Source organism: Zootoca vivipara, chromosome 8, assembly GCF_965207765.1.
Source record: "Zootoca vivipara chromosome 8, rZooViv2.hap1.1, whole genome shotgun sequence".
Lineage (NCBI taxonomy): Eukaryota > Metazoa > Chordata > Lepidosauria > Squamata > Lacertidae > Zootoca > Zootoca vivipara.
The window spans coordinates 46,974,260-46,989,695 of NC_142591.1; the positions used below are offsets into that span (position 1 = coordinate 46,974,260).

Sequence of the window (15,436 nt, forward strand, 5' to 3'; positions counted from 1 at the left end):
ATGAATATAAAGATTAAGCCAAAATTTGCTTTGAAAGGAAAGGATATTATATTGTATATAGTTTAAAATTACTAACGGAACAAAGAGCATTGATATGTTGTATGAGTAAAGCTTCCATTTTGAAATTGCATTATGCGTCTCTTGTTAAAAGTTAGAAGACTAACCTTCCTGACATTAGCCACTTAAGACGATCCATTAAGGATTCACCGTTACTCAGACAAGTATGACAAGATAAAGCATCAGAGATATAACTCAGGCAGTCTAAGGTATTGTCTACTATTGCAAGTTCTCGGAAGTATCCTTCACTCTGAGAAGGCACATTTGTATGAAGCTCTCTGCAACAGGCACATGGTATTCCACTGGGGTCACAGTCAATGAGAAATAAATATCCGAACCATTTAAACATGGGATCAGCAGTCTAAGAGATGCTTTGCTATATATAGGAATAGAACAATTACTATAATATGGGCGTTACCTCCATGAATGCCCCTTGCTAATTACCAGGAGCAGCACCAAAAGAGTCTGAGGATGCAGCTTAACACAGAAAAAATTAATACATGAGAAATAAGGCAATTATTTTAATTATAATTCTTTTTCATTACAGACCACTGAGCACATTCCTCTGCAAGAGTTTCTTACTGATCCAATTTGGAACATTTATATAAAATTTCCTCTGCTGTTTTCTAAACCTTAAGGTTACATTTGAGGGCTGCACGGCTGAAAAGGGTAGATCCTGTCAGGAGCGAGACAGCAGCAAATCACACTAAGTGAAGTTAACTATTTATTAGAAGAAGCAGGATCCACACAAGAGTGCCAGGCCGAATGAGTACAGAAACTCTTCTTCAGTAGGCCTTGTCCCTACAAGGCAGCTGCAGAGACTGAAGGCCTAAGTGCCCTGCTCTCTTGGGTTTTTCTCAAGCAATCTGAGACGCCACCTGCGGGTCTGTCTCTGCTCCTCCACTTCATGCCTCTTTTGGTCCTGGGGAGACCAGGGGGGAGGTTACAGTAGGAGAGGGGGACACCTGTGCTTCTTCACCCACTTTACTGATCTCTGTCTCTTGGCCTCACACATCCTACTTTTCTGGTTCCATTTCTGTTTCTGATTCAGGACTTCTCCCTGCCACAGACTCTCCCTCCTCACCAAGCCATGTTACCTCTTCAGCTTCCAACACCTCTCCCCCCCCCCAGTCTTCTCCCTCTGACCACTCATTGTTGTCCCACCACCAATCCCCGGGCTCTGAGCCTTCTTCCCTTGGGGGTTCCCAGGTTGGTTCCTTCCACATTCCTCTGTATACAACCAGTCCATGACAATACCTCAATATTTTCATTGGAGTCTGACTGTGTTTTTTTGTAATGTCTGAAAAACATTAAGGAATCCAACGGCACATAAGAAGCACAGCTGAAAACATCACAATGGTTTTCATGGGCTTTTGCAGATGCAGTTAAACATTACAGAAATGACATGGTGGGTACCATAGTAGAAATACAGGGGAAATAGACCCTTGGGGTCTAACCAGGTGTGGCTATTGTGATGGATCCCCCACCTCACTGCTTTAACCTCAGAGGCTCTCCCTGTGCTTCTCCACAAACAGGAGAAAAAAACCTCCAGAGTCCAAATTGGACTTGTCTCCAGAGTACCTCAGGCTCTGCGTTCGAAACCTATTGCCACCAGTGGGGTCTCCCTCCCTGGGATCCCTACTGCTACAGTGTGCCTCTCCCTTAGGCAACTATGTGGCTCCTTCGGCTTCGCTAACCAGCCCTTTGTATGACTGGAGAAACAGCAAACAGTTTCCTCTTCCCCAGGAAAGCTTTGTTCTCCCCTCTTTGTCACACCTCTGAAGGTACTGAGACACTGCCGAGTCAGTGAACGTTTAAGCACATTTAACTTTATTATTTAACTTATAAACATGAGTTTCTTTGGTTCTTAAAAGCACATATCTTCTTTTTTATTTAACACAGTTTTCTTCATACAGCTCCTGCATCCCTCTTTAACACTCTACTCTCTACCAACTCCCTAACTCCCAACTCCCAACTGCCAACCACCTAACTGACCAAACCGCTCCTCTCTCCTTTTAAACTGGGAACAGTCCCGCCCCCATCAGAATGTTATGTCAGTCAGGCTGGAGGTGGATTAACTCTTTTCCAGCCAGGTAGGAATAAATATTTCAAAACTGTGTCAATCCGTTACAGCTATCAGGCGCTGGTATTGCCCCAGCAGTGTCCAATAAGAACAACAACATTATGTGCACTCATATTTTGAAGAGGGAGAAAAAAAACAATTGCCAGAAACACAGGGGTTGCCAGCAGCCATATATTCACCTGACTTCAGGTCCATGAAATATAATATGGACTGAGAACTACAAAAAAAAAATTCTATTTTTGAAACTCCTATTTCTGTTTGTGCTGCTCATTAAGTCACTGGTACCTCTCCGATTTCCCTGTCCTTCATACACTATATTTTGCCCCTTGCATCCATATTTTATTTCATTTTTTACTGCAAATAGAAATAGACCTCTTATAACTCAAGTTATTATGTTTAGTGTTTCTTTGATACTGAAACCAAGAGCAAGAAGGAATGCGATATCCCTGAAGCTTATACAGAATTAGATGGTCGCAGCAGTTTGATGGAGAAACATGCCATTCTATTTTACAAGTCACAAGGGTAGGCTCAGAAGCAAAAGAATGTTAGAGTTCCTCTAGCTGCTCAGGAGTTTATTTTAAGCAAATGCTGCTTAACCCGTACGAGCTGAAAACTTTTATCATGGTGTCAGTGATGCGTTTAAAATATTTATTATTATTATTATTATTATTATTATTATTATTATTATTATTATTATCATCATCATCAATCCCTTCCCAATATTGGCTCACTCTCAATCTACATTCTCCCATAAGCAATTTTCTGTGCATCACTTTAGGATACAAACTGTGCTGTCCCTTTTGACTTGTCATAGCACTTGTGTAAAACTGAAGGGAATTGGGGCAACGAAACCAGGAGAACCTTAAAAGAAAAATCTCCAATAGTTTGTTTATGTAAAACACATGTAGCTTTTGCAAGCAGATAGATACAAATTACTTTCAGAGGTAAACTGGTCTAAGACTGCAAAGGAAAAACGTATCCAATGTCTAGTTTAAGGAAACTTGATAGATAGCAGTGGATCAGTAGTAGAACGAGTGGTTTAACTTTTTTTAGGTGGAGTAATCTACACCCACTGAAACTTAGGCCCCAAAGCTGGGGATGTAGGGGCACATTGTCAATAACAGGAGTAAAGGAAATGAATTGTGCACATTCCTCCATTAGCTACATGATCCGTCTCAAACTCATTTATAGAATTTGCAGCTAGCTATTTCATTCATTCATTCATATACTACCTCCTGCTCCAAGGAGCTCAAGGTGGTATTATGTGGTTCTCCCATCCCATTTTATCTTTGCAACAACCCTGTGAGGGAGATTAAACTGAGGGAGAGTGACTGGCCCAGGGCCGTCTTTAGCACATCGGGCGCCCTGGTGCAGGGATCCCTCGGACACCCCCCACCCCACTCTTTTTTTTATAAAAAAAACTCTGCACCTCCAGCTCTTCCCCTCCATTTTTTTTTAAAAAGGAAATCTCTTACCTTCCCTGGAGGAGCGCGCCGTCTCCCCCGAGCCGGAAGGCCTTGGGGTGACGCCTCGGCTGAGCCGAGAGCCACAGGGCCAGGAAGGGAGAGTGTGGCCTACAGAGAGGCCCGGTGTCCCGGCCCCACGGAGCCAGCAGAGCAGCGGGAAGAATCCTAGACTGTGGGAAGGCATCCGAGCCAACAGGAACGCCAATGAAACGCAGCGCCGGGGTGAGGGATGACCCTGGCGCTGCAGAGCAGAACAGGGTCCTAGTGCCCCTGCTCCGCTCGCTTACCTCCCTGAGCGGAGATCCTGAGCGGTGCGGCTGGCGGAGGGAAAAGGGAGACCGCCGCGCAGCTCCTCCACTTGCTGGGGCGCCCCTCAGCGCCCCCCTGAGCGCCCAGGTGCCCCGCACCACTGGAGTCAATGGGTGAGCCGGCCCTGGACTGGCCCAAAGTCCCCTTGTGATCTTCATGACAGGGTGGGGGATTTGAACCCTGGTCTCCCAGGCCTGGTTCTGGATTTAAACCCTGGATAGCACAGAGTTGAAGAGCTGCTGGTGATAATTGTGAGTGCAGGCATCATGTTTTGTGCCCATGTACATCAACACCTCTACATGAGCACAGCTCTGCTGAGAAATCAAAGGTGAGTGGGGCAGGAGCACATCAAGGTCATCAAATATGAACCAACCCCATACTAATTATGTTAGCCCCTTAATTCTCTAGCCAGAGATATTGTTCTATATAGCAAGGATGGGGGACCTGTGATCCTTCATATGTTGCAGGACTGCAATTCCTATCAGCCCCAGTCAGCACGACCAACTGCTCAGGATGATGGAAGTTGTAGTCCAACAACTTTTGGAAGGTCACAGGGCTGATGTCCTTGCCCTGAAGGAAAGTAATACAAGTTAGCATTAAAAAAATCAATCAAACAAACAAAAAACAGAAGAGGAAAAAGAAGTTCAGTAGAGATGAGTAATTTTGCTAATAAATTCACAAAATTGCTTTCATGTTAAAAGAACCCTTTTCCTGCTAAGGTTTCAGTCTGACCAGGAAGCCAATTGTGTGAAAGGAAAGCTATTAAGTTGCAAGGTGCACTTTTATAGGCACTGGGTCACCAACACTTGTCTGGAAAGAGCAGGCTCTTTGATAAATCCTAATTTATAAAAGGCCAAAGTGCTTAGGATTCATACGGAATCGCATTATGCTGCCATCTGTTCATTGCAACTGTTAAGAGACAATGGATCATGCACTTTCCCCAGGCTCTCTCACACTACATAGAGAGCGATGCAGGTAGTGTTTCGCTACACTAGCAAGAAGATTATTAGTACTCAGACACTTTAAATAAATCCAGGTTAATCGAGAACGAACAGTGCATCTGTTCCGGTCTGCTTTCAGACTACTTCGATTTTTCTGGTTTCTTGCAGTGAAGGAGAGCCCCCCTCTCTCCCCACAATGCATAGAGAAAATGCTTTAGCATTATAGATGACTTTTCAGTGATTGTACATTATGTGTAATGCACACAATAGGTATTTGTTCACAATGAACCACTAAGCAGTGAGCCTCAGTTCAGCAACAGCCGCTGCCTAGTACCACAATTCAGTCACAGTCCGAGAAAACTATGATGTCAGTTGCTTTAATAGGCCAGGCTGACGTGCCTGGCACTGACTCCCAGACATGAAGCGCTTCTGGTTTCCATGGGGAGGATTGCTGACTGAGGTATTCCAACCACACTTCCTACCAACATTCTCTAGACCAAGGCGTGCATACATACACATCTGAGCAAACATTGAACAGCATGACATAACCCGACACCATAGGTGTTTTCAATGCCTTCCTTTTAAAAGCATCAGGAGTCCTAAATCCATTACAGATTGAAACAGCCATTCAATTCAAACAGTTCCGTCCCCGGTGGAATTAATATTTCTGGGATCCAAGGGCTCTATCTGGTCTCCTTCACCAATGATTTTGAAACGTGGCTGGAGGAGAGTTGGGTTGCTACAACAATTTCCAAACAGGGGAAGCAACCCCTGTGAAGACAAAGTTGTAAGGGGAGAGGAGAGGAGAGGAGGCCATGCTTCAGAGTGTGAACAGAGGTAAAGGATAAGGCAGCCTCTCGAGTAACCTGGTCCCAATATACTGTACTGTATATATATATGACTTTATAGTTGAGTAGCAGAATCTTGAACTTGGCCCAGTAGGAGACTAGCAATGTAGCCGGTGCAGAATGCAGCCTCCAGATCAAGCTTAAGGGTAGCCCCACATAGATTACATTGCAGATATCCAACCTTGAAGTTCCCTGTGTGTGTGACCAAATTACCCTGATTTTAGCCACCAAGGAAATGGGTGCCTCTAATGACAGAACTAGATCCAGGAGTTCACCCAAACTATGCACCTGTTCCTTCAGGTTGCTGTCAGAATCATACTGTACTTAAGAAAGGAGGAAATGTTATGAAGGAGTGTCTGGTAACAAGGAGTAAAAAAGACAAATGATTCCAGGAAGAGACTTCAGGGTTTGTGAATGAAAGAACATGCAGGGGTAGAAATGTGAGGAGCAGGCAAGGGAACTGAACAGACTTATTAAAAGGAAAGGGGGAAAAACGAATTGGAGCAAGAGTATTGGGTTCAAAGAATTCTGACACATCTGGGGTACACAGATGTACTAGGCTCTGAACTAGAGCGGACAAATAGAAGGAAGGAATCCATCTTCAGCAATCTCCAGCACTTTTCCAGAAACGGAAGAGCAGAAAAGTGGATGCATTTGCTCCATTTTCCAATGTGACCACCCTGGAAACACTTGGAAGAAAGCAGGGACTATGTAAGAGCACATGTATTCCTAGTTCACCCCCAGAAAACTGCAAGGGAGAGTGGGGGAGGGGAAGAGTAGCCTCAAGGGGGTAATTTCTAGTTTTATAATTTTATGCCCAAAGTTGGAAATGACCATGGAGGAAGAGATAATGGAGAGGTAGACACCTACAGATTACATAATAGGGGGTTATATTTAACAGTAGTGTTAAAGGCTTGAAAACACTATGGCAAGCAAACAGACAAATGTAGAAGCAAGTTTGGCAGGTTTTCTTTTTCCAGGACTAAGACAATCCTAGCCAGCTGGAGCCCAGCTGTTGGGTCTCACTCTTCCTCCCTCTTCCTCCCACACATGCACAGATCCTCCCTCCTTGTTCTTTTATGCTTGGCTGTTAAGTGATCCTTGCAGGAAGCGACCTTGGCTCACATAATTAGTTCCCTGCCAAGTTTTTGCCCTGACCCAAATATTATTCATTTGGCACAGTGATTACCCTCCTCTTCTCACTAGAACTTCAGACCCAAAGCAATATACATGCATACGAATCTGCAGTGGAAGCATGGCGATGCTGAAATAAAACACTGAATTCCTGTGTCCATAGCCAGCATCCCCCCCAAAAGGTGGAAAGATTTGCCCCCTACTTAACATTCTGCCCTATAGCATTTTCTAAGCAAAAAAGCTTCAAGGTTCTAGCCTGCCTGGAAATCTATTGCTTAGAAATGCCAAACACCTGCCTAACCCCCCCCCAAAAAACATTAAAATGCTGTCCATAAAACACCCCCCACCAATACATGTGTGGACAAACATCTGTCTTTATCCCATGACTGCTAAGCTTATTCAGCAGTCTTTAGCAAGTGACTTTATCAAAATCTTTTTGAAAGTCCAGATTACACAGTGCCCACTAGATCATCCCTATGCTTATCATTTTTGCAGAAGCTATGCAAATTCTTCCTCAGCAAGATTTGTTCTTAAATGCTTGGTACTTTTATTTTTAATAATGTTTTCCACAAGTTTTCCTAGAATGGACAAAGCACATCCAATTAGGATTGGTGCCATTGCCAAGTGGTGCCTCCTACACCCAGCCTGGACAGCCCATTCAGAAGGATGATATGGCTGATGATGTCAAAAGCCACAAGACATCCAAGAGAATCAGCAGGGTTATACTCCCCCACCCACCCCACAAGGTCATCCCATAGGGCACCCAAGGCAGCTTATTACCGGTAACTTGCTTGCATTTTGGTGTAACAGGTTTCTGTTGCATGGGCAAATACGAATAATCAGAATTAATGATATGATTACTGGTGTACAGATAAATAGAAATATGGCTATCCTATCTCATCTTTGTCTCTTCTTATCCATGCTAAACATACGCAACTCCCTCCAAAGTTCCTCTAAGGCTTGGTTTCCAGACCCCTGATCATCTTGGTTGCCTTCTTCTGAACATGTTCCAGCTTCTCAATATTTTCCTTCAATTGTGATGCCTAGAGCTAGAGAATACTCCAGGTACGGTCTGACCACAGAATGGAGTGGTACTATTACTTCCCTTGATCTAGACACCATAGCACGGTGTGCCCAAAGTAGTAATAGAAGAAGAAGAAGAAGAAGAAGAAGAAGAAGAAGAAGAAGAAGAAGAAGAAGAAGAAGAAGAAGAAGAAGAGGAGGAGGAGGAGGAGGAGGAGGAGGAGGAGGAGGAGGAGGAGGAGGAGGAGGAAGAGTTTGGATTTGATATCCTGCTTTATCACTACCCGAAGGAGTCTCAAAGCGGCTAACATTCTCCTTTCCCTTCCTCCCCCACAACAAACACTCTGTGAGGTGAGTGGGGCTGAGAGACTTCAGAGAAGTATGACTAGTCCAAGGTCACCCAGCAGCTGCATGTGGAGGAGCAGAGACACGAACCGGTTCACCAGATTACATGTCTACAGCTCTTAACCACACCACCATACTGGCTCTAGTCCAATCCTTTTAGAAACTAGCTCAGCTGACAAAACTAGTAAAAACATTCTATGATTCATTGCAGCTCAACTGCTTCACTCATCAAATCAGTGTACAAAGTAGCATTCAAGTTTAGCCAAGTATAGCTGCACTGGGGGAAACTTTGAAAATATCCAGAAAAGCAACATGTTAGGGCATGTGCTGATCATGTTATTTCCACTGCACTCACAGGCACTGTGCATCTATCAATCTCCATACAACACAAAGAAGTAAGCTTTATGCTTTAGGGTTTGGTTTTTTAAAATTAAATAATAGCCAAGTTTCCCCCACCAATTTGAAAAAAATCTAAAGAGATTCAAGAAGAGCTGTAGGCAAGATTAATGCCCTAACAGTAGTTCCAGCCAGCCCTAACAGTAGTTCCAGCCACTCTGTAATCTGAAGGAATTGTAACACACCGTAGAGTGTGTTTCTTTGTAAACAAGGAATAGCAACACACTGTAGTGTGTTTCTTTGTAAGTAAGGCAGAATAGTTCCCCTCACCTAAAACCAATACTGTACTTTAAACAACTGTTCTCACTGAAGTGTGATGCCGTGGTGGCACTCTTCATTGCAAAGAAGTAGGAAGAGAGCTAGATGCCTTGTGACAGAGCATGCCCCCATCTGGCAGAAAGCCCAGATACCATGGGATGGCTTCAAGCTTGTTCTCAAATTATATTTAAGGGTTATAGTGAGAAATCAGAACATTAAGTGTTTTAAAGGATTTAAGGGGCTGGTTTTTTTTAGTGTATGCATTCTAAGACCCAACATACAGAGAGATCTAGGAGATGGTTCTGGGGAAGAACTTCCTTCTCTTCCCCTCTAGCAGCTCTTAAGATAAAGAAGCAGATCACCTGGAGCTTGCTGTAGTCCCCACCACCACCACGGCAGTCAGGTTTCAAGACACTTGAATGCCACAATGGAAGAACCTGGACTTTACATGTAGCCACTTTGCACTCACTTTGAATAACGCAGCGATAACCCACTTTGAGGGTTGTTGTTTTACAATCAAGCAGTATATAAACTGTATGAAATAAATTAAAATGTTATACGAAAGACGGTTAAAGAAAGTTTGCTCAGGCTTATCCCAACTAGCTGACTCATCCATTTCATTTAGATTTTATGTATCTATATATATATATAAAATGTAAAAATCTTGAAAGTGTCGGCCGCACTTTTCTCCGTAACCGCTTGACCGATCGTCCTGAAATTTTGACACAACGATCCAGGCCACTCCCCAAGCGTTGTTGGGGACAAAAATCCCTGACATCTCACATCTGTGCAGGTAGAAACCTGGTTTTCCACCAAGTCAAACAGCGCCCTCAAGTGGCGTTATACCCTCCTCCACCCCCTCCCTTCCTGTGAAATCTAAGCCACACCCACAAACCAAATGACATCATCAACCAAGCAACTGAAACCACCAAGGCGGCCATTATCAGACCCCTAGGCCCTGCCAGGCTGCTAGGCCCCCACTAGGCCTGGGAGGGGGAAGAGAGGGCAAGCACCCGGATTGCAAGTCGCAGCACGGCCTTTGTTTTATGTAGGCCCCTGGAGGCCCCCACTAGGCCCGGGGGGGCATAACCCACAGCAACACACTTGGGGGCACGGCAAGGGGTTTTTACTTCAAAATTTAGCACCACTACCCCCCCCAAATCCCCCACCAAATAACCACAAAAATAAATACCATCCTTCAAAACGTCATGAGATACTCCGGTCACGGGGGGGGGGGGGGGAGACACACACACAAGATCATGGATTGGGACAAGTGGGGGCGGTCACAGGGATTAGCCACAATAACGCGCCACACCCACAAACCCCCGCCTCCGCCACCAGATCCTGTAAAACAGGGGGACTCTGAGGCTCAGGGGGATCTGAAGGGGGCCTATTACCCTCCATTTGACAGATTAACGCACAGCAACGCGTGCAGGGCCAGCTAGTATTTTAATAAATTAGGTTTTATATGTTAACAATTTATCTTCACTGGAATTTTATACTTCAAGATCCTTACACGGGAAGTGGTTTGTCTATACATTACTTTAATAAAAACAAACAAACTGGCAACAATATTATAAACTCCTTGCTCCCTCTTCTGGATTTAGAACTTGTATCCCTTCAAAGTTTGTCACAAGATGCCTGCATGCAAGACGCATATTCTCTCTCCTCTTCCTAGAGCAGCATCCATCAACCACAGGCACTGCATAGATCTATGCTGAAGCCCTCCATAGGTCTAGTTACAGGTAAGTAGCCGTGTTGGTCTGACGTAGTCGAAACAAAATAAAAAAATTCCTTCCAGCAGCACCTTAAAGACCAACTAAGTTTTTATTTTGGTATGAGCTTTCGTGTGCATGCACACTTCTTCAGATACACTGAATTGGCTATTTAGACTTCTAATCCAGCGTATCTGAAGAAGCGTGCATGCACACGAAAGTTCATACCAAAAGAAAAACTTAGTTGGTCTTAAATGTGCTGCTGGAAGGATTTTTTTTTATTTTGTTTCCCCTCCATAGGTATAATTTCTGCTCTTTCAAGAGGTCAACCACACTCTTAAATCCCTAACATGGGCACACACAAGCCGGAAAATGCTTAAGTCAATCCACCCCATTTTCAATCTTGAGCTGGATCAGGAAACAAAGTTCAGTTCTTTCAGAAAGCATATTGAGTAGTAAGTGTTCCTTTAATCATTTTGTAATGTGGTTAACTCCCTGACACAGAATTTTACTCTTTAATGTTGACAGACTTGGCATCACTAACCCTGGGAAAAGACACTGTGTGCTGTCAAACAAGAGCAAACTCTTGCCTTTGAACTTCTGCAATATTTACTCTTTTGCATATATCCTACATATACTTCATGTTATGCACAATACTTTTGCTCTTATTTCCACATTGGTATATGAGTTATTATATGTAGTGCTGGTCTTCTTTTTTTTTAATCATTCTAAACTGAACTGGGTAGAGCTTCAATTTCTAGATTCCATTCATGGATTTGTATCTACACCACAAAGCAAAGCTATTTAGACTAATAACTTCTCCGAAGAATCTCGCTAGCTGTAGCAGAGGGAAACCAGCACTCACACAGCTATCATAACCTGGGGACTTCAGGAAAGGCCATGGCAATCAATGTTTTACAACTATTTTCTGCTGATGGTGTAGATGTGGTTTGGGAAGCAAAAGGAAAGAAATGTTACTAGTGGAATGTATGCAGAAACCACATAACAAATATACCACACCAGTAACTGCTTTGAATGAGTTCCCCATAGTAACTGCATTTTATAATGCAGGGGATCAAGATTCAGAAACTGAAGATAGGAAGAGAAAGTGCCTCTAATGTGGAAGATGAAGTTGCTTTTTATACTACTCATCTGAATTGCACCTCTGTATTGCTTTTTAGTTTCCTTGCAGAATCACTAAATTCATGAATGAGTTGTTTGGGTGAGAGAGCACATTATGACAAACACAAGTAACGTTATCAGATAGTGATCAAATTATAAAGGCCCTCAGAGGTACTCTTTAAATTGCAGTTAAAGTCTAATAGTCTCTCAAGAAAAAGCCTGCCAACTGATCCATAGAGCCGCTGACTGTACGTAGTAGGAAACTGGCCTCTCATTGCCCCACAACAGATGTAACTGTGGCAAATTTCAGTACTGTAAAATGCTAATAGGATTTATTGTTGCCAGTTGTGTTCCTAAATACCACTTTTTAAAGGCGGTCAACATGGTGCCCTCCTGATGTTGTTGGACTACAACTCCCATCACTCTTTACTACTGGCCATGTTGACTGGCGCTGATTGGAGTTTTAGTCCAACAACATCTGGAGGACAATAGGTTGGGGAAGGCTACCCCAGGTCCCCTTCCCTCACTATTATTATTTTTCCTTTATAAAGAGAGGGAAAAAAAGATTTATTTCACATATTGCTGAAAACAGGAGGTTACTATTTAGGAATGAGTGGGAGGGTTCATATGAACATAACTCAGTGTGGTAAGTCATGCTATGAATGTGCTTATAGCCCCTCCCTAAATGCAATTCTTCAATTATAGTTTCCCATTTTGTCTGAACTATCGTTAACTATAATTAATGGAAGACTTCCTGCTCCATTCACTTGCTTTCACAATGGGAGGATCAAAAGAGCTGCCTAGGTGACTCTGAGGCTCATTCCTATCTTGTCTTCTTAAGCAGAGACATGATTGCCCCAACACACTCATTGTTGCAGGCCAAGGGACCTTTTGGAACAGTGAAGCAAAAGGACAATGTTTTGATTAGAAGTGCAGTCTTGAACCAGTTTTAAAAAGATAGAAGAGAAAGGAAGCTTAAATGTAACTAAGGAAATTTCAAATTATAGCTGTCACTTTATTTTTATTTATTTTTAAAACCCTGAACTGAAAAGGGGCCTGGTGAGCCTTGAACAGAGGGAGAAAGAGAAATGAAAAAAGTCCGCAGGAAAAGCAACAGACTGGCCACAACTATTTATTCCAGACAACAGGGAACTCTTAGAACTCAGCAGAAAGGGAAGGCATGCATGAACTTGCAAGGATGTCAGAGGTTAGACTAAACAATAGTTGTTTACAAGAGAAAATAAGTTTTTTTTAAATGATCCTGATTGGCATCCGTTCCAAGTCCACATGCTTATTCAGAAGCACGTAGCACTGCTGCCAGGAACAGGCATAAAAAGGCTATCATGTGGTTCAGTACATTTTCAGGCTTGATGTAGCTGGGCACCTGATCTTTTTTCAAAACAACTTTGGAGGACTGTTTTGCATGAGACTTGTATCACTTTTCTCCAGCAGTTTAGTTAAAATTACGATTTAGCAGTTTATACTGGTGCGTATCATCAGCTTGTAGGAATAAGATGCAGCTCCTTTCCTGCACTTATTTTGTTAAAGTAATAGTCACCTTTGCTGTCAATTTTGCTTTCCTTTGCCAAACAACCAAAAAGCTGGCGTAATTGGTGGGCAACTCAGTCACCCTTTATTTTGCAGTTCAGAGCCAAAGCCACACTTACCAGCATAATGCACAGGGATTTCTATCTTCGGCCCTATGACGTAATGTCCCTCCTCCAGACTATGAGCTGTAATTGTGGTCCACTGTCGGCATGAATGAATCAAAAGGTAATCACTCTCTCTAAGACCTTCTATAGCTTCTCCTACAAAAAAAAATGAGAGCAAACAATCAATACCATAATCAACATGTAGAATACTTTCAGATACCACATACAATGCTTGAGCATATTATAGCATATTATAGTATGGTGGCCAATAGGTGGATCTGTGAGTCATGAAATCCCAGGTGAAAATCTAATCTCTGCAATGAATTTAGTATGTGGTCTTAGGCAAACAGCTGTCTCGGCTTTTGGACTGCATCTGCATTGTGGGTCAATACAGTGCCAAATTCTCACAGGGTTACCACAAGGTTTATTGAACTTAATGCAAACATATATATTACAATGATATTGTTACTTTTTACTTCTGGCCTATTGTCATTGCTATTTCAATATCTGGCAAGCAGGGCAAATCCATCCATCTTCAATTTCCATTGAAATTCCTAATCTTTCCCTACTCTCTCCAAAGCAAAAAAGTGCAAGCTGTGCCTCTTTTATAGGTTTCAGGAATATTATAATGATCCTTGGGTTGCTATGCTGTGTTCTGAAGCCAGCTTTTGATAGGTAAATAGTGGTGTAGGGTGGAACATTTTCCATAATGACATTTCCCCCCACAGTTATATTTTTCTGTGTAGGGATCTTTTCCATTTCTAAAAAAAAATCATTTCATAAAAATTAATGCCATCAACAAAGGACCATGTCAAAGGGTGCTCCTGTTCCCATCCCTGGAGTTAGGGGTGCAGTAATAGTGCCCCTCCACAGGTAAAGGTAAAGGGACCCCTGACCATTAGGTCCCGTCGTGACCGACTCTGGGGTTGCGGCACTCATCTCGCGTTATTGGCTGAGGGAGCTGGTGTACAGCTTCCAGGTCATGTAGCCAGCATGACTAAGCCGCTTCTGGCGAACCAGAGCAGCGCACGGAAATGCCATTTACCTTCCCACCGGAGCGGTACCTATTTATCTACTTGCACTTTGATGTGCTTTTGAACTGCTAGGTTGGCAGGAGCAGGGACCGAGCAACAGGAGCTCACCCTGCTCAAGCTTCTGATCGGCAAGCCCTAGGCTCAGTGGTTTTTTAACCCACAGTGCCACCCACGTTCCTCCTCCACCAGTACGGAGACGACATTAAAACACCTGGTCCTATGAGCTACTATGCCATCCATCTGAGCCATGGCTCTTCAGAAATTGTCTACTACTAGTCTTTTACTTCAAGGCTACTATTATTTTGGATCCACCTGAATGCACATTATATGCTGAAATAACCTGTTAACACAGAAAACAGAATCATTTCAATGAATCATGGCAAAGTCAAACAAATTCCTAACTTTAGTTTGGAAGGAACAAAGCAGGCTGACAAAGGCCTAAGTTAGTTGAAATTGTAACTTAGGTTGGAGCCAACCCCATATAATCAGAAACAAGCTATCCTGTCACAATGTTTTATAATTCTTTTAATCTCTCTCTGTTGGAATGGGGCAGAATGGATCAAGAAGAGACCAAAAGAAATTTATTAATACTTCAATTTGTCAGTGGCTTTCTTTAGACATGTTTTATGATTTCAGGAGGAAATTTACTGCATTTCCCATCCTCTCCCAACCCATCCCGAATTCCTGCTTTCTGATTCAAGCCAATCCTTTTGTTGTGAAACACCTACTGGTGCTATAGCACAATGTAATTTAGATGCTTTGTAATCCCTCCTGTCTGGGAACCAGGTCACAGAATATTGCACTTGTAGTGATTCTGCATGACTTGTACCTCCTTCCTACTCTCCCTTCTTGGGTGGCACACTTGTAAAGTGCAGTTCAGGGCAGACACCCATCTGCCTACACGTAAGCACACTTTCTCTGCTACAGGCAGTGGAAAAATCCAGAATATGAATACCAAGGAGATTCACACTTTGCTACACGATTCTTCTCTTTGGATGCTAGGGAAGCACATCCAGTGAGGTTTTCCTTAATACCCAATATTCTTTCTGCAAC

The 15,436-nt window shown here is 43.1% G+C and overlaps 1 protein-coding gene across 4 annotated transcripts in view; it reads right to left on the reverse strand.

Annotated features, from left to right (window-relative positions):
• GAREM1 (GRB2 associated regulator of MAPK1 subtype 1) overlaps window positions 1-15,436 on the reverse strand; it is an 82,656-nt gene that overhangs the window by 50,240 nt on the left and 16,980 nt on the right. For 2 of the 4 annotated variants that reach the window (XM_035124833.3, XM_035124832.3), the window contains exon 2: window positions 13,365-13,505. Coding sequence is in view for 2 of the 4 variants with exons in the window: in XM_035124832.3 (XP_034980723.3) it covers window positions 13,365-13,505 (141 nt within the window). In the remaining 2 variants the exon portion in view is untranslated. Of the gene's footprint in view, window positions 1-13,364; window positions 13,506-15,436 lie in introns of those variants that run through there. The other 2 variants (XM_035124835.3, XM_088675439.1) reach the window with 2 other exon arrangements.